This window comes from Martes martes (genome assembly GCF_963455335.1).
Source record: "Martes martes genome assembly, chromosome: 4".
NCBI classification, from domain to species: domain Eukaryota; kingdom Metazoa; phylum Chordata; class Mammalia; order Carnivora; family Mustelidae; genus Martes; species Martes martes.
In genome coordinates this window covers 169,852,495-169,879,409 of record NC_137891.1, presented here as the reverse complement: position 1 = coordinate 169,879,409, position 26,915 = coordinate 169,852,495, and the positions used below count along the sequence as shown (strand labels likewise).

At 55.8% G+C, this 26,915-nt stretch overlaps 1 protein-coding gene across 1 annotated transcript in view; it reads left to right on the top strand.

Annotated features, from left to right (window-relative positions):
* The window catches only part of PTPRU (protein tyrosine phosphatase receptor type U), a gene marked incomplete at its 5' end in the record, with an annotated part of 76,372 nt that extends 54,827 nt beyond the window's left edge, over positions 1 to 21,545 (top strand). The window contains 15 exons of the mRNA XM_080801724.1: positions 1,905 to 2,095; positions 2,847 to 2,922; positions 3,415 to 3,491; positions 9,175 to 9,211; positions 9,854 to 9,951; positions 10,037 to 10,153; positions 10,936 to 11,090; positions 13,522 to 13,657; positions 14,150 to 14,299; positions 15,887 to 16,060; positions 16,932 to 17,072; positions 18,372 to 18,497; positions 18,656 to 18,813; positions 19,933 to 20,068; positions 20,330 to 21,545. Of these exons, the coding sequence (XP_080657850.1) occupies positions 1,905 to 2,095; positions 2,847 to 2,922; positions 3,415 to 3,491; positions 9,175 to 9,211; positions 9,854 to 9,951; positions 10,037 to 10,153; positions 10,936 to 11,090; positions 13,522 to 13,657; positions 14,150 to 14,299; positions 15,887 to 16,060; positions 16,932 to 17,072; positions 18,372 to 18,497; positions 18,656 to 18,813; positions 19,933 to 20,068; positions 20,330 to 20,392 (1,835 nt within the window). The 3' untranslated portion in view covers positions 20,393 to 21,545. The remainder of the gene's footprint in view (positions 1 to 1,904; positions 2,096 to 2,846; positions 2,923 to 3,414; positions 3,492 to 9,174; positions 9,212 to 9,853; positions 9,952 to 10,036; positions 10,154 to 10,935; positions 11,091 to 13,521; positions 13,658 to 14,149; positions 14,300 to 15,886; positions 16,061 to 16,931; positions 17,073 to 18,371; positions 18,498 to 18,655; positions 18,814 to 19,932; positions 20,069 to 20,329) is intronic.
* Between the last annotated feature and the right edge of the window lie 5,370 nt (positions 21,546 to 26,915).

Here is a 26,915-nt window from a genome sequence, read left to right as displayed (position 1 = left end):
TTTGTCTTCCCTTGACACATGAAGAAGGAGGTTTAGGGAGAGTAAGTAGCATCCCCAGGGTCCCGTGTGGAGCTGAGATTTGATCTCAGGCCTGTCTGACTCCAGAGCATGTGTCTTAATCACCATGATCATCCCTGTGTTCCCCTGAGGATGTTTCCCGGAACAAACAAAAAAAGCTGTCGGTGGTGAGAGATGGTGGTGAAACGTGGCTGTTTCTGCTCATCTCTTGGGGAGTGAAAATGCACACTAATTTGTAGGAAGCCCTGGGAAGTCTTATAGGGAAAAAACAGACTTCTTTTCCTTTCCGCCAGAATTTCACAGATTCCTTTAAAACCTCTTCATCCTCCTCCTTGTCTCCTTTTTAATAGAGTAGCACTTAGAAATCTGCCACGATCGGTGTTTTCTGGAATGCACTTTTGCAACCACTGCATTAGGCAAGTCTCTTTTTTGGGCCTCGGTTTATCCATCTGATGAATTAAGGGCTTGGGGAATCTGCCCACAATGGTGTAACCGGCATGGGACTTGCCCTCCAGCTGTTAGTAACTAGAAAATCTGGATCAGATGGGAAGGAATTGTCTTCAGACATTGGGTGACCAGTAGCTCGGGACTGATTCCCCAGAGAAGAGAAGCAGGTGGGGTGGGCTGCGCCTTCACACTGCCTGTCTGCCTTGAGGCAGTTTTCAAACTGTGGCACAGGGAACCCAAGCAGGGTATGGAAGTCCCCCTGATTTGAAGAGCCACGGCTTGGAGTTTGGGGGAGTTGAGCAGTGCAGGAGTCTGTCCTGGTGTCATGAAGTCATTCTGTCTGTCAGCCATGAGTAGGAATCAGAGGCCAGGCGCTGGAGAAGGTTCCCTAAGAAGGCTCATTCTGGCTAAGATCTGAAGGATGGGTGGGAGTTCACCAGGCAGAAACAGAAGGAGAAGGATGTTGGAGGTGGTAGGAAGGGAAGGGGCTGGCACCTGGGCCCCACTGGGGGTTTCCCACCTGCCCCTGCCAGCTCAGACCTGGGCAGAGAAGAGCCATGAGAAGTGGGGAGGGCTATCCTTGACTGAGGCCCTGCATCGTACCCAGGACAGGAGGACAGAAATGAGTGTTAATTGTATGAGGGCGAGTGTCCAGAGGTGGGTGTGACTGAGCTGGGCACTTTGCTCAGTCCTGGGGCCTGAGCTGGGGGACCAGGGTGGGATGCCCCTGGGGATGCTGACCAGAAGAGCGGGGATCAGGTGGGTCTGGAGGGAGGGGATAGTTTTCCTAGGGTGTGTGCGTATGTGTGTGTGTGTGAGTGTGTCTGTGAGTGCGTGTGAGCGTCACTGTGAACCTCTCGACCTGTTCCCCAGTTGGCTGAGGCTACCGCCCAGGCTGACAATGGAAATGCTGGCGCAGGAGAAAAGCTGCTATTCAGGTGTCTCCCGTTAATCTGTGGAGGGGGTGGCAGCAGCAGCTAATTTCGGGATTTGCTTGTCTTTGAATGGGGGTAATTACTGGGAGTTGCCAATTGTTCCAGATTGTTCTCTGGAAGAGAGGGAGAAGAGGGGGGCTCTCCCGGGCTCTGCTGAGCGCTGGCCCCTGCAGGCAGTTCAGTGAAGTCACAGAGGGGTGGTCCAGGCTGGGGAGCAACAGGAGGGAGTCAGGGACCCCAGGATCACAGCAGGGCCAGAAGGGCTGGGCCGGAAGGGCCCTCAGAGGCCACGTGACCCAGTCTGCTCATGTTACAGATGGAAAAACATGCAGACGGGAAGGGACTTGCCCCGGGGCCCACAGGGTGGGCCCAGCCAGGCTGCTTGGCTCCAGGAACCACGTCCGCATTGGCCATGCACCCCTCCCCGACCTTGAGTCCAGATGGGGCACCCCAGGCAAGGGGGTAGTGTGCGTCAGGAACCCCCTTTCCTCTCTCTGACTGCAGGAGACCAGCGCAACAGTGGGGTCACCGAGGCCAGCAGCCTGCTGGGGGGCTCCCCGAGGCGTCCCTGTGGCCGGAAGGGCTCCCCATACCACACGGGGCAGCTGCACCCTGCGGTGCGTGTGGCCGACCTCCTGCAGCACATCAACCAGATGAAGACGGCCGAGGGCTATGGCTTCAAGCAGGAGTATGAGGTGTGGGGTCCCCGGCCAGCCAGGATGCCTTGCCGGGGCCCTGCCTGGCTCTTGCTTGCTGTGGACCCAGACCCTGGCAACCCTAAGCCTCACCCTGGATGGACCTTTGCTCTGATAGTCCCTAACTCAACCTAATTTTTTTTTTTTTTTACCTTGACCTTGACCCCAATCCCGGACTGACCTGGTTTCTGACACTCGTCCTGATCGTGACTTGATATCTGACCTCCAGTCTTCTCTCAGTCTCCATCTGGACCCTGGTCATGATCCTCATCCTCTCCCTAATATGACTCTGACCACCAAGAGGGGCCCTGACCTCTAACCTAACACCCAATCTTGACTTTGACCCTAACTATCATCCTAAATTCTGCTGGAACTCTGATTCGAATCCCATTCTCCCTCCACCTGGACTCTGACACCACCTTATTCTAATCTTAATTTGACCTCACTTTTGCCTTCTTCCCAACTCAAACCCCTTACGTGTACATTAAACCTGACCCTTGCTCTGAAGTGTCTTGTGAACTCTGATACCCACCCCCCACTCTTCTCTCTTCCTTCCCTTCACGCTGCTTGGTTTTGAACTTAGTCCCTTGCTGATAAAGGGATATGCAGTGACTTGATCTCAGGCTCCAAGTTTAACCCTGAATCTGGTCCTTATCTGTGGTCCCGCTCCCATCCTGTTACGGGATGGGGTCTTACGAGGGGAGGGATTTCCCTCCCCCACTGACTACCCCTCTATTTTCCCTTCTGGCAGAGCTTCTTTGAAGGCTGGGATGCCACAAAGAAGAAAGACAAGGTCAAGGGCAGCCGGCAAGAGCCCGTGCCTGCCTGTGAGTCTTGGGGAAGGGCCTGCGTCTGGGGCCGTGGGTGGGAGGGACCTGGGTGAGGGTGGAGAACAGCCGGAGTGAGCCACTTACTGAGGGCCTCCCACATGCCAAGCCATGTGCTGAATATTACACCATTATTTTACATAATCCTCAATAGCCCAGTGATGTGGCACATATTATAACCCCCACTTTACAGATAAGGAAACTGAAGCTTGGGAGGTTAAGCTCCCTGTTCAAGGTCACACAGCTAATACTTGCCTGAGTAGCACATGACCTTGGGCCCCCTTGGTGCTGCAGCCCAGGTTCTAACCTCTGGCCTGTTGTGCCCCCTCCAGGGCTGAGAGCCTCCTGGTCAGCCCCGAGCTTCGAGGTTCCTTGGCTCTCCTGCCTGTGCCATACCTCTGGCCTTCTGGAAGCTTCCCCTCATTGCCCTAGCTCTGCATTCCCCTGCTCAGTCCCTGCCCACCCCAAGGCCCCCCTGCTTTGTGTTTCCAGATGATCGGCACCGAGTGAAACTGCCCCCGATGATGGGAGGCCCCGATGCCGACTCCATTAACGCCAACTACATAGACGTGAGTGCCTCGCCGTCATCTCCGCTGGCCTGGCCCTGCCCATTCTAGGCTCACTGCCCAGGCAGGCCAGCGACCTGGCAGGGAATACGTGGGGGTTCACAGTGTCCCCTCCTCCTGCAGTCAGTGCCAGGGAGCTCAGAGGAGGGGAGGGCAGATGAAAGCCACAGGAAAACTTCCTGCGGGGCGGACAGATGGGGGGGGGCTTCCATGAAGCAGAAAGAAGGGGAGTGGGCAGACAGCTAGGCCTGGAGTTGAGGAAGGAGCCCCTCTCACCGAGGGACCGAGTCTTGGAGCTGGGATTCGCATGACTCATGGAAAGGCTGCAGGCAGGCATGGGCTGGACGGTGAAGGCCTCAGAAGGCAGGCCGAGGAGGTGGGGCTTTTCCCTAGGGGTCCCATGGAGTTGCTGCATTTGGACTGCGATCAGAGTGGTACTTGAAGAATAACAACCCATGTTTATGGAGCAGGTACTGGGTGCCAAGCGCTGTGCTAAGCACTTTATATCAAAGATTTCATTTCTATAATCCCTGAAATCATGCCATGAGGTAGTTAGCATCGCGACCTCACTTTACGGGTGAGGAAACACTCAGGGAGGTGGAGCTACTCGTCCAAGGTCACAGAGCTAGTGCTTGGGGGAAAAGGGACTCAGATCTCGGCCTGTCTGTGTCTCTCAAGCCTTTGCTACTAACCATGAGGCTCTCCTGCCATCCAGTGCAGCAGCTGCTGGTCTGGCTGGACCAGAGGAAGGGGCTAGGGCCAGGGCAGGGCAGCCAGGAGGCCCATGCAGATGTGGTGAGTCTGCTCCCCAGGTGTGAATGACGGCGAGATGGGACAGGGCCCAGGGACCCTGGGCAGACTCTCCCACCCTGACAGCAAGCCAAGTTTGGGAGAGAATCATTTATTCATTTATCAGATCTATTTCAAGCATCTACCACGTGCCAGGCATTGTGCTGGGCACCAGAGATAGACACCATCCCTGCTTTCCTTGCATGTGTAGCTTCTAGTGAGGGAGACACATGAACGTATCTATAGGTAAAACCATTTCAGATGAGCTGGGAAAGTACAGGCCAGAAACGAGGACTGACTTTCCCAGTGTCACACAGCAAGTGAGTGGTATGGCCAGAGTTAGCCGCGGCAGGCTGCATGGAGGCGGGGGCTTTGAGCTGGGTTTGGGTGACTGGAGAGGAAAGGGTGGGAGTAGGGAGCAGCAGGAGTGAAGGGAGAGGAAGAGGTGTACCTGGGAGGTGGGACAGTCAGGGACTCGGGAGACCTCTCCTGTCCCTCTTCTTTACCTCTGGGGGCCAGAAAGATGCGCTGCCCCCCTATTTTCCGGAATTCCTTGCCTTTTCCCCCACCTCCCATGCTCTCCCTTGACTGGGATACGGGCTGGGCCTGGCCTCTCAGACTCGGGCAGCTTCGATGATGGGCCCCTTCTGGGTCTCTTCAGTGTCCCAGTTGGCGTCCCCGTGGGCCCCGCGCCAGGCTCACGCCACTCCCCGCTCTCTGGCCCAGCCCGGCCCCCATCTCTGCTCTGCCTCCCCTCCTCACACTGCCCATCCTGGCCACTCCTGTGCTCCGTCCACCTCCATCTGCCTCTGGCCTAATATCTGTCTCTTTTGCTTTGTACTGTTCCCTCACTGGCCTCATTAAGATTCGGATAAACCGTGAAGTAAGTATCTCTCTCCCCGTCTCCTCCTCCTCCTGTCTTCTCACCAGCGGTATCTCAGACTCTCTCATGGTCTTTGGCTGTCTTTCGCTCTCTGTCTCTGTCCTCCTTCCCTTCCACTCCTGCGCCCAACGCCTACTGTCCATTTCAGCAGCCTGGCCAGGGGCCGTCTGGGGCTGCAGATCTGACACTACCCCTGTTGTAAACGATTCCTTCCCCTCCCTGAGATGGGGCATCAGGGTTGGGGTGCTTCCCCAGGCCCCCTTCACCGGCCACTGCCTTCTGTCACCTTTGTCCCCCAGCTCCCCATGCCCAGTGAGTCTCACTAGCCATACCTTCTGTGGGGCTCTGGGAGGGGTGGGCTGGGAAGCTGCTCTGGGTGCCCCGTCTTCTGCTGCTTGGGGGTTAGGGCCTTCAGGGAAGCAAGGGTGGCCCCGCCAGTCCCCTTAAAACTAGTTTCTCTGGCGTTCAAGTTCCTTCGTGGTCAGTTTGCTTGAAACTCAACCCTAACTACTTTGCCCTCAATTTAGCCCTACTTTGAATGTTTTATTTTTGGGGAACAGTTTGGATATTCTATTTTTAAAAATTGTGCCATCGCTGGGCCTTCTAGGAATATTTTTAAAAAGTCCTATTCATCTAGTGCGCCTTTAATTTGGTTTTTAATATACATTCCACCTTTGAACACCATGGGTTTGAACTGCACTGGTCCACGTTCTTGTGGATTTTTTTTTAATAAATAATTTTTTAGAATTTATTGAATTTTTAAGAAATTTGTATTTATTTACATTTTACTTATTTTTATTTATAAATTATAAATGTATTTTCTCTTATGATTTTCTTAATAATATTTTCTTTTCTCTAGCTCACTTTGTTATGAGAATAGAGTATATAATACCATATAACATACAAAATATGTGTTACTGGACTGTTCATGTTCTCGATAAGGCTTCCAGTCAGCCATGCTATTAGTAGTTAAGTTTTTGGGGCATCAAAAGTTATGTATGGATTATCAACTTCCCCAGGAGGTCAGCGCCCCAAACCCCCATGTTGTTCAAGGGTGAACTGCATATTGTTTTTATAATATTGGATGCCTGATGGGATTGTGTGCTATTTCGTGGGTACCTTTCTATTTTATGTCCTTTAAAAAATAAGAAATATTTTTTTAAAGATTGCAAAAGTACAGTTCATTATCAAACCTTCCGACAATACAGAAAGACACACATTTCTGTCTGTACAAAGTGAAAGATCCTCACAGTTATAGCTGCTGGAGACGACCCTTTATCCCTGATGTGCTCCCAGAGATCAAGCCCCCTTATTCTGAGCGTGCCTCAAGAGTTTGTAAAGTTCCCAGATTTAGATGGAATAGGCCCATGAAATGGGTGGATATACTCAGCCCTAGCGCCCCCATGAGGAGGTGATGAATACAGGTGCATTTCTTTCCATTAGTCTCCATACAACGCATAATCCCACCCGCTTGTTTGGTTGTCCACCCTCTTCAGTAGCCACAGAAGACTTGGCTTTAATCCGTCTTCAAATGCCAGTTAGCAAGAGTATCATTGGCTGGCCACCCGGCGCTGTGACAACACGTTTGGCACATCATTTCATCTTTCCCATACTCTGAGAGGTAGGGACTGGCATTTGTCAGATGAGATGACAGAGCCGTCGGAAAGTTCAGTGACTTGCTCATGTCCGCATGGAGCTGGGCCTCAAGTCCCATGGGAGCCCTTGACCCTCCTACAAGACTCTGGTTCTCTCCCTGGGGTGGGGAGCACCAGGAGGCCCTGGGATGCTTGTCCAGGATGCAAGGTGTCAGTCCCCCAGCACCACCCAACCAGAGGCTCCAGGCAGGCATGGGGGTGTGCCCTTAGGAGCAGGGTGCCCAGGATTTGCAATGCCCGGGGTGGTGAGGACCAGTGCGCTCTCAGATGCTCTCAGGTGCTCCAAAGTGGGTGAGCTCAAGCAGTTGATCTGCTTACCTTCCTTTCACCCCTGATCATTTCACACTTTCCATTGTAGTGCTCTCTAATTGTGCAGGCACACACCTATGCATGAAGAAGTTAATATGCAGATGGGGGGTGCGGTTTCTGTTGAAAACTTGCTCAGCTGTGGACTGTATTTGTGGGCTGTCCTGGGTGCTGGCCCTGGGAGATGCTTGTTGAATCTGGAGAGATGCTTGTTCTCAGGCAGGGATGCTCAGGCCAGTAGGTTTTGGGTGGAGTAGCCTGTTCCCAGCTTGACTGGTGCTGGAGGTGGGAGGGCTGCCCTGGCAGCACCTTTGCTGGGCCTTCCCCTGGGACCCCATTTGCCCAGCAGCTTGACTGTGGACTTGAGGTAGAGGCAGTGGCTGGGGAGGTCGGCCAGCTGTGGAGCAGTTCCACCACTGAGGGCCCAGTGCCTCTGGGACCCTCTTCACTGCTGGTGACTGGAACTGGGTTCCAGTTCCAGTCTCTCTGAGGTATGTGGGTCTCACTGTTATCCCCACACTGCAGCAGGGAGCAGAGGCTCTGGGAGACTGAGTCTGGCCAGTCCAGTGTGTTTTCAGATCCAGCACTGGTCCCACCTGGGAGCTGGTTGGAAAGGTGCAATCCTGGGCCCCATGCCAGAGTCTGAGTCTGAATCTGCCTTTTAACAAAATCCCTGGGAGCTACGGGTGTCCATTAAAGACTGCGGAGTGCCCTTTCCATGGCCAGAGTCACTTAGCGGCTCTGTAGAGCTGTGATAGGAACCCACATCAACCTGACTCCCCGGTCTCAGATTCTTAACCCCTGGGGTAAACCACCCTCTGCCCTGGGAATTCTTGACAGCCATACTGTTGGAATCTTCGGGGCTTCTCTTTGAACTTGAAAGTAGTAGCGGTAATACTAGGTGCTGTTGGTCAGGTGCCGGCTCTGTGCTGGCTGTGGTGACAGACCCTTGACGGTATGTTACTTTGCTGACTCCTCACAACGGCCCGAGGAGGTAAATACAGTGATCGCTCCCATTTTGTAGATGTGAAAATCGAGGCCTAGAGAAATGAAGGGCTCTGCCTGGGGGAACACAGCTAGCAAGGGGTCGAGCTGGGACTTGAACCTTGGCAGTCTGACTGCGGGGCTCCTTCGGGTCCCAAGGCACAGGGAGCTGGGCTGCAGGCGTGAACCTGATTGTTCTCTCTTGCGTCAGTGCTGCCGCACCTTTTACTTCTGCTGTGGTGCCTGCAGGGGTGCCCTGGGTGTCAAGTGCGGGCAGGACAGCAGGGCTGGCCGTGGCCCTGGGGTGGGAGTTGGGCCTGACTGGGTCCTCTTCACAGCCTGAGGGCTCTGGGAATGGAGGATGAAGTAGCTCTTTTCCCCTCTTTTGTGGGAGATCATGTAAGTAAAGTGCTTAGCACAGTATGTGATCATAATAGGGATCCTAATTGAGGTCACAATCTCAAAAATGATTATTATTTAAAAACCATATTATCTGGGGGCCATGAGTAGCCCATGTGTTTGCTTGCTTCAGACCTGAAGCCTTCATCTGGGTCACTGGGTCCCCCAAACTCTGGATGACATGTAGTGGGGAGGGGGCACTGCCCCCCCCCCCGATTGCCCCATGGGGGCTGGGATGACTGATGAGACCCAGCCTGGGGTCTGGGGACACCCTGAGAACCTGGGCAGGATCACCGTGGACTTTATTTGTATCCACACAGCTGGGATGTAAGCTGACTGTGGCTAATCCCCCCAGTTTATGGGGGGGGCAACCCTTTAGGTGCATATAGGAATTGTGTCCTCTGTGGGGTCACACAGTAAGGATGGGTTTGGACCCAAGACACTGGTGTCCCAGCTGCTCTTTCTGTTCCATCCTTCCTGGGGGACTGGGAGGACAAGGTCCCCTTCGTTAGGAGGTCCTGGGGAAGAGGGCAGGCCGCTGGCCGTGCGTGTGTGTGTGTGTGTGTGTGTGTGTGTGTGTGTTGCTCCTGGGAAAGGGCAGAGGAGGTGAGATCAGAGGGAGCGAGGGGCTGCTTCTGGGGTCTCACTGCAGCCTCTTCTCCTGTTCCAGGGTTACCACAGGTCAAACCACTTCATAGCCACTCAAGGTACCTGCTGCTCTGCCCATGTGCGCCCACGTGCTGAATGCCGTCTCCCCTCTGCCTTCCCTCTGACCTGCTTGACTCCCTGTCTGCCTCCCTGCTGTTTCTCTGCTCGAGTCCCACTGTCTGGCTGGGGCTTCTGGAATCTGCCCACCAGTTTCTGCCCCTCATCGTGTTCCGTGCTCGTGTCTCCCTGGTGTGCTCCGTGTGCCTGTAGTTCCCTCGGCCATCTGTCTGTCCCTGAGGTGGTGCATGCAGAAGGGTAGGCGGGCTCAGTCCTGCCAAGTGTGGATTGTGCCTCTGGGTCTGGGGGCTGCCTGGGTCCCTCTGGCTGTCTTGGCCCCCAACCGTTCATCTGTCTGTTCCTCTGGGACACTGGTACTGTAGACTGAGGATCAAGTCCCCCGGCTCTGCCTCCCTGGTTTCATTTGGGATACCGGGTCTCCAGCCAGCCCTCTCTGAGCCTACCCACCCCCTGGGGGCCCTCTAGGGACGAGCTGACATTGGGTGGGGTGAGTGTGTGGGGTGAGCATGATGCCTTCATTGGGGCTCAGGAGCCTCCTGGCTTGGGGTGGGGGTATGGGGCAGCAGGTGTGCTGGCCCTGGGTGGAGACCTTGCCTCAGGGACTAGCACCCTCTGCGCCCCAGGGCCGAAGCCTGAGATGGTCTACGACTTCTGGCGCATGGTGTGGCAGGAGCACTGTTCCAGCATTGTCATGATCACCAAGCTGGTGGAGGTGGGCAGGGTAAGCAGGGCCTTGGGGTGAGGGGGTAAGGCGGGCCAAAGGAGGGCAGCAGAGGGCCTGCTGAGCCTGCCTGTGGGGACCCCAGGTGAAATGCTCACGGTACTGGCCGGAGGACTCGGACATGTACGGGGACATCAAGATCACGCTGGTGAAAACGGAGACACTGGCTGAGTATGTCGTGCGCACCTTTGCCCTGGAGCGGGTAAGTCTGCTGTCACTTTGGTCCCTACAGGGGTGCCTGAAGGGGTGGGGCAGAGTATCCCTCCCGACCTCCCAGGGCAGGAGGAGGAGGGGCGAGGAGAGCTCCACTGTCCTCCCCAGCAAGGCAGCTGCTCCTTCCTGTAGGCAGTGCTGTGGGAGGACAGGACGGGAACTGCCTTGGCCGGCGACTCCCAGAGGATGTCGAGATGATGGTAGTGAAAACAGTGGCTGGTGGTGCCGGTCCTGCTCGTTGCTGGGCATCGTGCAGAGCCTGTGGCACATGTTGGTTAAGCCCCGGGAGGCGCTGGCATTCGGCATTTCTGTTAGTCCCGTAGTACAAATAAAGTGAGGTGGCGTGCTGGGGTCACGCACGAGGCCACATGGCCAGCGACTGGCCGAATCCTTGTGTCTGTGGTCCCATTTGATCCTCTGTAAAAGTTCTCAAGGGAGACACTTTCCCCTATAGGCTAAGACCAGAGAGTCCTGGTGCTCTCCTGGGTGGCACAGCCCTGGGGAGGCCGAGGCGGGCGACTGGCAGTTAGGTTTAGGTGTCAGGCCATCCCCAGGCCCCACTCCTGGGTAGTGTTTGTCTTGTCGACCCTCGGGCCCGCAGTTTCTCCCGTCTGCGGGTTTCTCACGGGCACCATGCGTCCCGAACGCCCACACCTCCGTTTATGATTGGGACGCATTGAGGGAGATCCTGCGGTAAGATGCTCGCCGTGGCGGCTGGACACCTGGCAGGTGTCTGGGGGGTGCCCGCAGTGACTGTGACTGTTTCCACAGAGAGGCTACTCTGCCCGACACGAGGTCCGCCAGTTCCACTTCACCGCGTGGCCGGAGCATGGTGTCCCCTACCACGCCACGGGGCTGCTGGCCTTCATCCGGCGCGTGAAGGCCTCTACCCCGCCTGACGCTGGACCTGTTGTCATCCATTGCAGGTGGGGCGCTGCGAGTGCCAAGGACAAGGGGACTGGGTGCGGGGTTGGTTGTGGGTCCCCTAAGGAGAGAGGGCTTGGGTTCATCTACTCAGAGACAGAGGACGGGAGACGCTGACCCCCCAATGGCCCTTCGAGCTGTGGCTTGAGGTTGGCACCCGTGTGTGCTGCCGGAGACCCGTGGGGGCCCTGGGCCTGGAGGCAGAGGGGGTAAGGGGCTGGCGAGGCTCGAGGTGGGTTGGGTTTCATTTCCTTGCACTGCACACCTGTGTGCTGGGTTTGGCCCAGGTGCTGGGAAGGGCTTCAGCTTCCCTTCTCTGAATCCCTCGGGCTTTCCTCACTGCGTGGCCTTCATGCCCCGTGCCACTCCTGACCATCACCCCTTTCTCTTCCAAGTCCTGCCTCAGTTGGCCCCTGTGACCCCACCTGCCCTTCCTCTGCTCTGCTTCCTCCCTGGCTCCCCAGCTTTCTCATGCCTCTGAAGGGCCCTGTCCTGTGCCTGCCCCCACTCTCCTCCTGGGGAACTTCCCTCTGACCTTGGGGTTTCACCTACTCCCCTGGGCCTACAAGTCCTTGGCCTCTGTACCCGCTCCTGGCTTCTCTGCTTGATTCCTCCCAGCTTCCCGAGCGCCACAGAGCAGACCCTCTCCTCCCTCGCCCGCCCTCCACATACCACTTTGGTTTCTTTAGGCTTCTTTAAGATATCATCTTTGTTTATTTTTATTTCTTAATAAAGATTTTATTTATTTATTTATTTGAGAGAGAGAGAGAGAGAGAGAGGGAGCGCAGGCATGCACAAGCTTGGGGAGTGGCAGAGGGAGAGGGAGAAGCAGGCGTCCCACTGAGCAGGGAGCCCAACGTGGGGCTTGATCCCAGGACCCTGGGATCATGACCTGAGCAGAAGGCAGATGCTTAATGACCTGAGCCACCCAGGTGCCCCTAAGATACGGTCTTTAAAATAAGATTTCAGGGTGCCTGGGTGGCTCAGTGGGTTAAAGCCTCTACCTTCAGCTCAGGTCATGGTCCCAGAGTCCAGGGATGGAGCCCCACATCGGGCTCTCTGCTCAGTAGGGAGCCTGCTTCCTCCTCTCTCTCTGCCTGCCTACTTGTGATCCATGTCTGTCAAATAAATAAGTAAAACCTTTAAAAAATAAAATGAAATAAAATAAAACAAGATTTCATTGAGATATAACATACTTAAAGCAAAGTGCCCACAGAATAAGTATATGGGGGAACTTTACTGGTGTTTGTAAATTAAACACACCTGTGAAATAACCAGCACTGCTCTCAGATCAAGAAATAGAACATTAACAGCATCCAGAAGCCCCTGGGAGCCCCCTTCTGGGCTGTGCCCACCTCCTCGCTCCCAGAACAGTCTCGCTCCTGACTTCTAACGTGTGAATTCATTTTGTGTGTTTTTGAACTTCATATAAATGAAATCACACAGCGTGTGCTTTTTGTTGCGTGACTTCTTCCCCTCCAGCTTATGTTTGTAAGATTCATCCATGTTAATAGCCTGTCCTCCTGGATGAGTAAACCACAGTGTGTTTACCCATTCTTCGATGGCTAGGTATTTGGGCTGTGTCCTGTTGTTAACTGTTAAGAATACAGCTGCTGAGAACGTTCTAAGGCGTGCCTATGGGCCAGCATATGCATGCATTTCTGGGGAATACATACAGGAGGGGGGGGAGCACTGCCTGGCAAGCTCAGCTTTGGTAGCTGTTGCCAGTCCCCCAAAGTGGTGGTACGGATTTCAGCCCCCAGCAGGGGTGGCCGGGAGACCCGCTACCACGCACTCTTGCCAATGCTTTGACACCCCCATTTTCAAGCTTGAAATCTTGGAGTCATTTCTGTCCTCTCTCTACCCCTGGGCTCTGCTCTCCCTAGGGCTGTGCATGAGCATCCCAGAGATGGTCCGACACAGCCCAGCTTGGGATGAGCTCCAGGTCAGGTCAGGGAGACTGTCCCATTTACAATGACCACGTAGCAGGAAGAGCGTTGGATAAGAGCCTGCCCAGGATTTGTCCTGGAGCTCAGGAGAATGACATCTGCTGGGTGGGTTGGGGAGACTCCCCTGAGTCGTGAGCAGGTACGAGTGTGTGGGGCTTTGATGGCTGTGTGGATCTGGGGCTCCCTAGGAGGCAAGAACATTCTTGGATTGAACTCTGAGCATCACCTTTGTCCTCCGCCCAGCTCCGTTGCTACCCCTGCCCTTCCCTCCTTCCCATGGCCCGGCCGCAGCTTGTCCTTGCGTCACATTTCACCGAAGCTCCTGCTGCAGACTTCTCCCCAGCTCCTCCCCCTGCTGGGGTGGGGTGTCTCTCTGTCCCCCGGGCCCTATGTGGTATAGATGTGGCCAGGCCCCCCTCTTCCCTTCTAGGCCCCAGGCTCCCTCCCCAGGCTCTCATGGGGCCCCTGGCTGCTCTCTTCCCAGCGCGGGCACTGGCCGCACAGGTTGCTACATTGTCCTGGATGTGATGCTGGACATGGCGGAGTGTGAGGGCGTCGTGGACATTTACAACTGCGTGAAGACCCTCTGCTCCCGGCGGGTCAACATGATCCAGACAGAGGTAGGGAGACGCCGCCCTCCCTCCCTGCCCGCTCCAGGATTTGGGTCCTTCGTGGAGGAATTCAGAGCCAGTGGAGTGTGTCAGAGGGGTGTCCTTAGAGCTGAGATCCCTGAACTTGGCCTGCCGACCTCTGAGGGTCTTCCCAAAGTCAGCTCCACTGTGTTCGGCTGGGTGGAGTCAAACAGCCAAGGGGCCACGGTCATAGGTTTTGCAGGAAAGATCCGTTGGTATTTGTATCCTCATTAGATGTGTGACCCTGGGCTCTCCCCTCACCTTCAGAGCTTCTTATGGGGTATTAGAGGGATGAGACATGAAGTTAGTGAACATATCTGTGAAGGTTTCTTCAAGTAGGGTGGGTCCAATCTCTACTAATACCTAGTTGGACTCCAGCGTCCCTGCCTCAACTTTGGACTTTCTTCCTGCTGCCATCTCCCCCAAATCTCTAGGTTCTAGTCCCCTCCTGGTTCCTCACATTCTCTCCTCCTGCTCCAGGAGCAGTACATCTTCATTCACGATGCAATCCTGGAGGCCTGCCTGTGTGGGGAGACCACCATCCCTGTCAGCGAGTTCAAGGCCACCTACAAGGAGATGATCCGCATTGATCCTCAGAGTAATTCCTCCCAGCTGCGGGAAGAGTTCCAGGTAGGGCAGGAGTGTGTGTGTGTGTGTGTGTGTGTGTGTGTGTGTGTCTGTATTGGGAAGTCCTCAGTGCTGTAGGAGTCAGTGAGAACCAAGACAGAGGGACAGAGTAGGGCTACTGAGAAGGGCTTGGAGACAGTGGAGGAGGTGGCCTCTCCAAGTGGTGCAGAGCCCATGCTTTGAATCAAGAAAGCCCGGGTTCAAGTCCTGGCGCAGTAAAGAGCTGTGAGGAGGCTTGTGAAGTAGTTGTGAGCAGCTCCCCAAGCTTCAGTGTTCTCATCCAGGAAAGAATGTCAATATTGCCCTTTAGTGTTCATATTCATTGGGATTCTTTTGGTTGCAAGTGACAAAAATCCAGCTTAATGACTCTTGTAACTGAAAAGTCCAAAGAGGGTGGAGCTTCAGTTATGGCTGGATCCAGGAGCTTAAATTATGATGCCACACTATAGTCTCTGTCCAGTTTGGTACTGCTCTCCTCTGTTTTTGGTTTCTTTCTTAGACCCATACCCTTGCCCCCAGCAGTGTCAGACTCATGTTGTCACTACTGTCAGGAGATTGGAAAAAGGACTCCCTATAGCCCCAACAGAAGTCCTAGACCACTTTCTCCTGTGCCATCCCTGAGCCAGTCCCTGGGGCCAGAGAGTTAGGAACATATTGACTTGCCCAGGCCTGGTTCTGAGGGCGAAGCCACTGTCTGCATGTCACATGATGGAGATGGGGGAAGGCTGGTTCTCCAGAGAAGTCCCAGCATGGTCCATGGGCTGGCAGGGACCCCAGATATTCTCTACACTCCAGGTTCCTGCCAGGGTTCAGCGGGCTGGCCCCTTCTAGACACCCGACACTGGAGAGCCGGCACAGACTGGTGTCATGGGAAATGCTGCCTGTGATCCTCGGAGCCCTGTTGGGGATCATGAGAGACTGGGGTTCCCTGTTAGGGATCCCCAAGGACAAGAGAAATAAGCAGAGACTCCATGGATTAGGCTATAGGAGGCATGAGGTGGAGGAGATAACCCAGAGTCCCGGGCTTGTGACAGGTGTCTGGACTTTCGTTCTCTTCAGATAGGGCTGACTGCCTCCGCCAGGTCCCCGCAGTCCGCTTTGTGGGAGATGTGGGACTGCAGCCCTTGTCTGCCTGAAAGCACCTGATAAGCTAGTGAGGATCCTCACTGTGCCTTTTATGTGTGGAGCCTTGCATGAGCCAGGTGCAGTGCTCGGTCCTTGGCAGTATCTCGCTCAATCCTCTCAATAGCCCCTCGAGGCAGGCATATTACTACCACCTTACAGTTGAGAAAAATAATGCTGAGAGATACAGTGGCTTGTCTAAGGTTACACAGGGAGCGAGGAGGTAGACTCTCTCTCCAGAGCTCTGTTCAGAGCCTGTGTGGTCCGGGGTCTCTGTCCTCGCCCCCTTCTCTCCGGACCTCAGTTCTCCATCCACGACATGGGGCTAACAAACTAGCTTAGTCTCCTTCATGGGGCCGTGAGGAGGCCCAGCAAACACTGGAGGTCCACACTCAGCCCTGCCCGCCTCCCCACCTGCTCCTCTGGCTCCCCCTGCCCCCACCCCATGGCTCCTTCTGCTCTCTGTAGACGCTGAACTCGGTCACACCGCCCCTGGATGTGGAAGAGTGCAGCATCGCCCTGCTCCCCCGGAACCGGGATAAGAACCGCAGCATGGACGTCCTGCCACCCGATCGCTGCTTGCCCTTCCTCATCTCCACCGATGGGGACCCTAACAACTACATCAACGCGGCCCTGACGGACGTGAGGGCTCAGTCCTGGAAGAAAGCTCCGGGATTCCCGCGGCTGGCCAGATCTGGGAAGGCTCAAGAGCCCAGGGGCATGGAGGGCGGCAGAGCCGAGGGCTCTGGTTGGGTTGAGGCTGGGATTGGGAGCAGAATCAGTGCCTGGCCCTGGCCTGGGGCCCTGGGCTGGGCTCTCAGACCCTCCCTCCATGGAGCTGGAAGGGACTTAGAGATGTATTTATTCACAAATATTTATTGAACCCCTACCATGTGCTGGGCACAGACCATATCCCCAAATGTCTGCTCTCCTGAACTTTGTATGTGGGTGATGGCTTGGGACAGTCAGTACACAGAGATACAGTGGCATATCAGACGCTGGTAATTTTGGGAGAAAGCGACCAGGCAGGAGAAATACATAATGTGGGCTTTGGAGTGTGTGTATGGAGTATATGGCTATTTTTGATAAGACGGTAGGAGGGCCCCTTTGAGGAGGTGACTGTTGAAGAGCAGAAAGAAGTGAGAGGGAGAACTGTGTAAACGTTCAGAGATTGGTTCTAGGCAACAGGAATCACAGGTGCTAAGGCCCTGAGGCAGAGAGCAAGCTTGGCTAGCTTCTAAGTACTGTGCCCAAGTTCCCATTGCCACACATTTGGGAACCTTTTGTATTTAGTTCGAGAGGCCATGGGCATGGGGACCAGGGGCGTGGGGAGGTGCTCACCCAACAACTCAGACCTCAGTGTACCAGCCAAGCTCTGAAAAGGACCCCCAGAGGCAGCCTGGCCCTGAGGGGAGAGCTATCCAGCTCAGGGTGGGCAGAGCGGGAGGACAGCCTGTGGTGGGGGCTCTGTCGCATGGTGAGCGGGCCTCTCTGAGTTCTGGTTTCCCTGCAGAGCTACACGCGGAGCGCGGCCTTCATCGTGACGTTGCACCCGCTGCAGAGCACCACGCCTGACTTCTGGCGGCTTGTCTATGACTATGGGTGCACCTCCATTGTCATGCTTAACCAACTGCACCAGTCCAACACCGCCTGGGTGAGGCATCTGCTGCCCAGGGCGTCGTGTGCTCCAGGGCACGTCCCCAGGGCCCCGGGGTGGATCCTAGCTGTGCCGCCTAGTTCTCGAGTGACCTTAGATGGGTCCCGCTCCTTCCCAGAGCCTTGGTTTCCTCATCTATAGAATGAAGGTGTCAGATTGGAGGGAAGTAGCTGTTTTTTATTGAGCACCTGCTGTATGTCCAGGACTGTGGTTTGCACTTACGGTCTTTGGGTGAAAAGATTACGACCCAGAGGGCTGGGAAGTGGGCAGAACTGTGCCCCTCCACCAGGTAGCCTTCTTCCAGTGGGTGGACTCAGCTGCCCACCGTGGGGGCCTTTGAGGCTGAGCTGCATAGGGAGGGTAGAGCTAACCAGGTGAAGATGGGGGAGGAGTGATCCATGGAGAGGAAACAGCATGTGCAAAGGCCCAAACACAAGGAGTGCTGGGATCCCAGGCAAAAAGAGGAAGGTAGTGCCCTCTTTGTGGGCGTGGTCAGAGAGGGACACCAAAGGAGCCTGGAGTCATCTGGGAGGAGCTAGGGGACTGTTTCACAGAGAAATGGTGGGCAGGACCCAGAGGAAGGAAGAGCCTCACCTGGACTCCAGTCAGAGCTGAGGCTAGGAGCTGGGGCTCTGGACTTACTGGCCTGGAGGACGTGTGTCTGTATATGTGCGTGTGCGTGTGTGTGTGTGTGTGTGTGTGTGTGAGAGAGAGAGAGAGAGAGAGAGACACCCCTTTCCTCCCTCCACTGTCTCCAGTCTGGCCTGGAGGGGAGGCTTATGTGGGACCCTGACTCCATGGTGGGGTCCTAGGGCAGGAGTGGGAGTTCTGAGCTGTGTTGCTGCTTCAGGGACACCCCACCTCTGTGAGCTGATGCTGGAAAGCAAGGCAGTGAGAGAGAAGGCTGGGGGGGGGTGTAGGGGTGATGGGGGGCAGGGGTGACAGGGTGGGCGGGGATGGTATGAGGCCTATCCCTGAGAGAAGGCAGCCTCCTGCTGGGGTGTGAGAGTGTGTGTGTGTGTGTGTGTGTGTGTGTGTTTTCACTGTGCCCAGCCAGGACGGTCCGTGCACCCTGGAAGGGTTTGTCTTTGCTGACCTGAGTGGGCTGAGGCAGGTGTGTACTGCACTTGGACAGGGGAGTGGCAGAGGCTGGGGGGACCCTGCAGGTGGACTGCCAATGAGTGGGTCAAGATGTGTGGGAGCCCCAGGGCCAGGGTGGAGGTCTGGGGCAGGCAGGAGCAGCAGCTGCCCCTGCCTGGCTCGGCTCAGCACCCCACTCCGTGTCTGTGTCCCCAGCCCTGTCTGCAGTACTGGCCAGAGCCGGGCCGCCAGCAGTACGGCCTCATGGACGTGGAGTTTGTGTCGGGTTCCGTGGATGAAGACTTGGTGGCCCGTGTCTTCCGGGTGCAGAATGTCTCTCGGGTGAGTGACCTGGGTGCCCCGTGGTGAGAACCTGGGTGGTGGCTGGGGGGCAGCCTCACGAGACCCTCTTGAAGTCACCTCGGGGGGCTCACATTCTCTTCCCCCATCCCCTTCTCCTCCTCTCCTGCCCCGGCCGGGCTGGCCACCTGTGCCCTCAGCTACAGGAGGGACACCTGCTAGTAAGGCATTTCCAGTTCCTGCGCTGGTCTGCGTATCGGGACACACCTGACTCCAAGAAGGCCTTCCTGCACCTGCTGGCCGAGGTGGACAAGTGGCAGGCGGAGAATGGGGACGGGCGCACTGTCGTGCACTGCCTGTGAGTGCAGGCCCTCCTCGGGGGGAGGGGTGGAGGCCTAGGCCCAGAGAGGACCTCAAGGCTGCCACTAAAACCCCCTGGGGCTTCCGGATGCCCGTGGCCTAGACTCTGCTCAGCCAGGCAAGGATGGCCCCGTCTTCCCTGGAGGAACCCAGTCCATTTCCAGGGTGTGGACTCAACCCTGGGCAACTGCCCAGAACCCTCTGTGGGGTGTCTGACTTTATCAATTTAATTAGAGTCCTGTCCGAATTGTTTACTGCGTGAGACAGTAGCACACTTGAAGCCCAAAGAATTCCAGTCTTTGTTCATGTATGCACGCATGCAGCTTCTGTCATTCGTTCCTTCCCATGCCCCGTTCATAAATGCATGCATTCACTCCCGTCTGGGTGCCCTTGCTCCTTTGACCCCCAGCTTCTCATGCTCTCAGTTTATTCCAGGTACATGGATCGGGAGCTGAGTCGGCAGGGCCTGGCCCTCAGTGGCCTTTGGTTGTAGTGGGAGCGACCCCTCAAATGGGGATCAAGGGCCTAGTCCATCCCTCATCTCCCCAGGGGAACCCCACCCCCCACTGTTGCAGGGAACAGAGGAGGGAGAAGACAGGGGTTAGGAATCGTCTCTGTGTGTTTGGCTGCCGGTTTGCCTTGGAGTGGGGGTGTGGACGTGTGTGTTTTCACCACGTGTCTGTGTTGCTGGGGGTGATTGGTGCTTGCAATGTTCATTTTCAATCCTGCTCTCTGGTGTTCGCTTGCTTCTCTGTTGCCCTCCTCCATCTCTGTCTTTGCCTCCGTGGCTTTCTCTTGGAGTGTATCTAGTCTCCTTTCCCTAAGAACCTGCTATCTTTCTCCTGGAGGCTCTCTCCCTAGTTGCCTAGATGCCAGTCTTAGCGTCTGAGCTCCCAGACCCCTCCCTCCTGGGTTCCCTAAGCCCCTCCCCTCACCTTTGGGGTTCCCTGGCCCCTCCTTTCTGGGGCTCCCTGGCTCCGCCCCTCTTCTCTGGGCTCCCAGGCCCTGACCCTCCTTCCTCTTGGTTCGCTGGTGTTCCAGCCCCAGGTGCGCCCCCCCCCGCCCCGCCCCCGCCGCTCTTGAGCCCCACCCCAAACCTTATGCGTGTCTCATTTAGAAACGGGGGCGGCCGCAGTGGCACCTTCTGCGCCTGTGCCACAGTCCTGGAGATGATCCGCTGCCACAACCTGGTGGATGTTTTCTTTGCTGCCAAAACACTTAGGAACTACAAGCCCAATATGGTGGAAACCCTGGTGAGAGGCCCTGTCGCCCTGCCCGGCCACTTCCAACTTCCCTGTCCCCGCCTGGCCATGTCCCTCCACACCACAGTCCTCTATGTGGTTCCTCCCATTGGGCTCTGGGTTCTGATCCGATGGTGCCAAGAGAGTTAAACCCATTTGCCCTTCCCCCCAAAGATGGGCTAGGGCTCATGCTTGCCCTCTAGCCCCCCATTCTTCCCTTCTCCAGTACCGGAGAGGGACCAGGCTCATGGGTCCTCCTCTCCCTCTCCCCAGGATCAGTACCACTTTTGCTACGATGTGGCGCTGGAGTACCTGGAGGGGCTGGAGTCAAGATAGCGGGGCCCCTGGCCTGGCCCTCGCACTGTGCTCAGGGCCAGGCCCAGCACTGGATGAGGAACACCTGGGCCCCTGACTCTGCTCCACGACGACTCCCGCGGGGAAAGCAGTAGAGTGAGCCGGGGTGTCTTGGTGCCCCCTTCCGCTGTGGGCGGGGCCTCTCACCTTGTCGATGGGCAGGCTGCGGGGGCCAAGGAGGAGCTCAGCGTCCGCAGCCCAGCCCCCATCCACAGGGCCCTGCAGATCTGTGCTGTGAGTCTGGCACTGCCTGGTGGAGTGACAGGGGCTCAGAGCTGCTGGCTCGGGAGGACCCAGGCTCAAGCTCCTTGACTCTAGGCTCAAGCCTCAGACTCTGTCCCAACCTTTGGCAGAGATGAGGGAGCCCCTGCAGAGCCTGTGGCCGGACAAGGTTTCCACCCAGTGTGGCTTCCTTTTGACACGGATAGAGGGTGCATTGGGGCTTGGTGTCTGGAATTCCACCTGGCCTTGCCCCTGAGGGTCCTGGGGAGACTGGACCCATCAGACTAGTCCTCCCCAGAGGGGACTATGGGCCCCCTCCTCTGCCCTGCTGCCCCCCCTCAGCCCCGGGATATTTTGCTCATGATCCCTCCCACTATGACTTCTTTGATGTGTGCTCTGAGCTTCCGAACTGGGATCTTCCCATCCCTTGCCCTTTTCTCCGTGGGGCCCCTTCCCTGCCTGACCCAACATCTGCAGAAGGAAGGCACCTCGGCCCTTGTACTTTTCAGGCCACACTTCTGGGTCCTGCTCCACCCAGCCCAGTGACAATCTGCAAGGTTGAACAACAGCCCTTGGGGTTGAGGTGTCCATGGCTCCTGGTCAGGTCGCCCCCTGGGGACGGGGCCCTGCTAGATCAGGGGTGCTTGCAACCTCTACAGTTCAGAGGAAGAACATGTATTTTGGGATGGAGGAGAAATTCTTTTTTGTTAATTTTATGATTTTTTTTTCATGGGTGGGTGGGAAAATCTCTTTAAAATGGGACAGGCCACACCCCCCATTCCGTGCCTCAATTTCCCCATCTGTAAACTGTAGATATGACTACTGACCTACCTCGCAGGGGGCTGTGGGGAGGCATAAACTGATGTTTGTAAAGCACTTTGTAAATAAATGTGCTCTCTGAATGCCACAGAGCAGCCTGTGTGTGTGTGACCAGCCTGAGTGGGGCCTGCTCCCCTATCTCCAGCCTCGTAGTGCAGGGGGATGGCTCTGGCTGGGAGGCAGAGTCCTGGGTCCAGCCAGGCCTTGGTTTTTCCATTCATACAATGGTCGAGTGTGGATCAGAGCCTCGCTCAGGGGCCTTCTTGCAGGGGCAGGTTCTGGAGAACTCTGTCTATTGCTGCCTCCACCCAGGCCTCTGAAGCAGCTTCTCAGGCAGTGGGCTTTATCCTGAGACCCCTGAGGTCCACAGAGCTGCCTCTCACCCCCAGGGGCCTGGATCTGAGTCAGGCTCTTTTGGGGATAGCCTGGGAGGCTCAGGCTTTGGGGTTGGGTGGACGGGCCTCACCACCTGTGAAACTCTGGGTAGGTCAGCTCCCTCTCCGGGCCTTGGTTCCCATCTGTAAACTGGAGATGACCCTGGTGGGATCAGAAGAGGTCATGGTTAAGAGCCTTGCATGGTACCAGGCAAGCCAAAAGGGCTCTGTTTATAAACACACAACAGAGGCAGACACATGCTGTCTCTATGATGGTCATCCCAGCCGTTGCCATTCTCGGGCTTCCGCTAGGGGTGGAGTGGAGGAGGAGAGGGCCGGCTGTCAGGGATCCCAGTCACTCCTGCCTCTGTCATAAACTCGTGTCATCTTGGGCAAGACAAGTTGTGTTTCTGGGCCTCAGTTTCTTCATATGGAACCTGGCTCCTTGATGTACTGATTCTGTTCTCACACTGCCTGACTCCTGGACCTCAGTTTCTTCATTGGCAAGAGAATACAACCCGTTTCAATGACTTCAGGATCCAACATCTTTTAATCTGAATTAAGAATTTATTATGATCCCACGTAGCTAGGGTATATGAGACACCACCTCAACCCACACACACTCAGTCTGTATCGACTACTAAGCCTTACCTGATGGATCACAAATGTCTATCAGCTACTAGCCAAGCAACAGAACGTGACTTGCTTTGATCAATAGAAGATGGCAGAAGTGATGTCAGGTGAGTTCCGGATCTTAAGCCTCAAGGGGCATTGCAGCTTTTGCTTTTGTCCTCTTGGAACTCTGCCATGTAAGGAAGCCTGCCTAGCCTACTGGAAGATTTGAGGGCACAGGGAAGAGCCAAAAGAATACATCCCATGAATGGCCAATACCAACTACCAGAACTGCAAATGGGGCCGTCTTGGGCCTTCCAGCCTGGCAGACCTCTCAGGTGAGTAGAGCTGCATGACTGAGCTTAACAGAAACAGCCCAACCAACCGCAGAACTGGAAGAGATAATAAATTGTTCTTTTTTTTAAGCCATAGTTTTAGGATTGTTTGTTATGCAGCAAAAGCTGACTGATACATACATGTTCTGGGCGGTGTGGATGCGGCTTTACTCTTTGCCACATCGAGTACTGAGCTTCTAAAAGGTGGGAAGTGTTCCTGCATTCCTCCTACTGCATGCATTACGGAGCCAAAGGCAGGTCTTTGTAGCTGGTGCTCTAGAAACGTTGACATGAGAGAGGGAAGGAAGGAGAGAGTGTGGGTCTGTCTGATGGCCTTACATGGCTTTTCAGAGGATCTGGGAAGGCAGGCTGTGTATTAGGAGGAAGGCCGGCTCCAGAATGAGCTGAGGTCCCTCCCCCAGCTCTGCATAGCCACCAGCTGGTGATCTTGCGCCTGTTCAGAACCACCCCAGGCTCAGTTTCCTAATCTAGAAAATTGAGATAACAATCCCTACTTGCAGGTAGTCTAGAGATAAAATGTTTAAAAGTACTAGCATCGTCCAGTAGTGACCTGACTGGCTCTCAGTACATGCCATCACAGGATACTGATGTCCGGGCTCCTAAACACGGTCTGCATGACCTTTCATTCGGCCCCCTTACCTCCTTCTTAATCCATACGATGGCTCTTCAAAGTGGGGATCCTGTCTCTTCATTCCAGAGATGAGGAAACAGAGGCCTGGGAAGGCACTGGGCTCATTCTGGGTCACAGCCATTCTACCACTGGGGCTCCAGGTCGACCCCACATTCCACTGACTCCCAGCCTGGGCCGCTCACTGTTCTGCTCTGTGGCCGCTCTGGGTGCTGCTGAAAGCTGGAGGGCCCCTTGATGCGGCACCAAATGGCTAATTCATGGCCTGGAACATTGATTTTCCAATGCTCTGCAATGTGTCGGCGGGGGTGGCCTCTTGGTGGGACACGGCGGCCTGAGGAGGATGGATGGTCCAGCCTGGCTCTGCCCGGGAGCGCTGGCCTTGCAGGTGTGGGGTAGAAGCCCCCGACCCCCATCCCTGCAGAAAGCGTTTCTAGAAGTGCAGACAGGCCTGTTGTCTACTAGCGCTGGAAGCTGAGTTTGCTTCCTGCGTCATCGTAAATCCAGCTGTGGGAGCTGGCCGAGGCCATTATGACTTCTCACGGCCTCCGTGGCGGCCCCTGCCTGGGAGATGCTGTGTATCCCGGGCACTGGGGAGACGGAATCTTGGTGGGGTTGGACGTGAAAGCCGCCTGCACGGCCCTCACTGACAGCAGGCCATGCCAGGACCCCTGCCGACCCCCACCCTGGCTGGCCTCGGATGGACTGGAGCCCAGCCGACATGCTGGGGCCTAGGGCCAGGCCGGGGTCCCAGGGTCCGTGCTGGGGCAGAACCCACTTCACCACATGGTGCCGAGAGCAGGGACTCTGGTGTCCACGGACTGGGCCAGAGCGCTTCCTCCTCACGGGGGCAGGGGGGCCATCCTCCCCTTTGGTGGGCCTTCATGCCTCCTCTGAGACGTGGGAGGAGAAGCAACCAGGCCCGCAGTGCTCCCAGGGCCAGGGAGACTGGGTGGTGTGGACGGGGGCAGGGAGCTCTGGTTTCTGCAGGTGTCTGCGGGCTACATCGCGGGGGTGGGGGTGTGGGGTGGGGTGTGGGGGTTGAATGGTGAGGGGGTTTGTGGGGCAGGGGTGGAGGAGGATGAGGGCTGTGGAGGGGGTGAGGGAGCAGATCGGGGCTTTGTCTGGCTCTCACCAGGCCCAGGGCCCGTTGCCAAGAGCCCCGTGTGGATGGTCACGGCTCAGCTTCCAGTGAAGCCGCTGCGGTCGGTACTGGCATCCCCATTGTACAGATGGAGAGAGCGAAGCTCAGGGAGCCTGTGACTTGCCCAGAGTCACAGAGCCACCAGGTGTCACACAAACCGCAGCAGCCACAGTGACTGTCTGGAAAAAATAAGCCAGGTCACATGACTCGCCTACTCAGCCCCTCCAGTGACCTATGGCTCTGCGGGGGTGAAAGCTGAGTGGCTGGCCATGACCTCCAAGGCCCTGCCCGATGTGGCCTCCACCCTGCTTCTGCCCGTGTCCCTCCTGCCTGCTCCTCTGCTCGCTCGGGCCTTGTTTCTCCTCCTCCACTCAAGCTCTTTGCCTGGATGCCCTTGGCCTCCCTCTGCTCAGCTGGTCCTTCTGGGTGTCTGGGTCCAGCTCAGACGGTGTGTCCTGGAGAGGCCCTCCCTGAGTGCACTGAGGTGGCCTCCTGCCCTGCTGTCCCTGTCACTCTCAGGGCCTTGCCGGTGTAGGCCCCTTGTGGCCTTCTCCCCGTGGGTGACTGGCTGGCTTTTCATTGGTTGGTTGTTCCTTGCCTCTCCCGCCAGGGTGTGAGAGGGCAGGGGCCAAGTCCATCTGGTCCCCCTGTGTCCCCTGCGCAGTGACGATTTGTTGAGTGAATGACAGGTGCAGAGCCGGGACTCAAGCTCTCTTCCTCTGAAGCCCATCCTCCTAAGCATGTTACTTTTAGTCTTCCAGATGTTCATGCCATGGGATCGGGTTCCGATGCTGGCTAGGCCTCCACTATGCTGTGTGGCCTTGAGCAAACGTCTCCCCTCTCTGGAACTCAGTCTTCTGATCTCTCCAGTGAGGAGGAGGGACGAGGTGCTCTCTAAGAGCCTGTTCTAAGTAGGGCACCATTAGTCCCACATCAGTGATACTGGAGCTGACATGGCTCAGTGGTATCAGGCCACTGGCCTAAGCATCTACTCTCTGTCTGGTGAAACCTTGGTTTGGGCTTTAGTCTGATGAGGCTGGGTACCTGCGCTGGAAGTTCCCTGCATTATACTTAGTGTAGACATTGTCCCTGATCCCCCCAGCAGTCCTGAGAAGTAGATATTACCAAGACCACTGGATATGAGGAAACAGGCCAGAGAGGTAAGGCAGACTGTTTAAGGTCACACAGCTAGAAAAGAACCAAGACAAGATTAGAAGCGGTGTCACTTGACTCCAAAGCCTTTGCTCCTCAGTCATCACAGAAATCCTGGCAAATTGGAGCCGGAACCACGTCATCTGCTGGCAATTTATCTTGTTCATGAATCAGTCTGCCTTCCTTTTTTTTTTTTTTTTTAAAGATTTTATTTATTTATCTGACAGAGAGAGATCACAAGTAAGCAGAGAGGCAGGCAGAGAGAGAAGGGGAAGCAGGCTCCCCGCTGAGCAGAGAGCCCGATGTAGGGCTCTATCCCAGGACCCTGAGACCATGACCTGAGCCGAAGGCACAGGCTTAACCCACTGAGCCACCCAGTGCCCCTCAGTCTGCCTTCCTAACGCTAAGCCTGTCTCAACCGCTGACAGCTGCAGACTGGCTTGGCAGAAGCCTGCAATCAAACAGCCTCCCAGGCTTCATGGCAGGCACCTAGTAGGTCTGCAGAAAATGCTGCTGAATGAGTGTTCAAGCATCTGTTGAATCTGCAGATGGTGGGGGTGGCCTGAGTCAGCGGGAGCCACTGAGTTGAGAAAGCCTCTTAGAGAAAAATGAAATGCATCTCAAATCACTTCCTACTTATTCCCAGAGGTGGGAAGAGGGAACCTGTCCAGGAATTTTATTTTCTGTTCATTTGAAAGCTGACAATGGGGCTTTCTCAAGCTGTGTGTATTTATGTGACTGCATTCTCTTTCTGAAGACAGCTGAGGACAGATGTCTCTCTCCTGGGCTCCAGTCCCTGCCTGCTCCCCCCCCCCCCCCCCCAACAACAGGCAGAGAATCTCCTGCTTCTTTAGCTGACTTTCCTAACAAACACTTTGCTCCCTTGCCTTGCCCCATGGTGATTACCGATTTATTATCTCTGAGCTCCAAATACGCCCTTCTTTGCCCTGCTTTGTGATACTGGAGCTGGACCCTGTAAACAGTTGTCTTTTGCTAGCTGGAGCAATGCTAGACTTTGTCAGTAGAGGGTGCTAGAGGGACACTGTAAGGTGATTACTTCCCTTCCAAGTTCTGGTCCTCCTTCCTTTTTTAAAAAAACAGAAACCAAAAAAACTCAGCGCAGGAGCCAAGACCTTGGTGGCCCTTGTGGCCCAGCACCAGATGTACCCTCTGGCCCCACTCTCCATTTCTACAGACC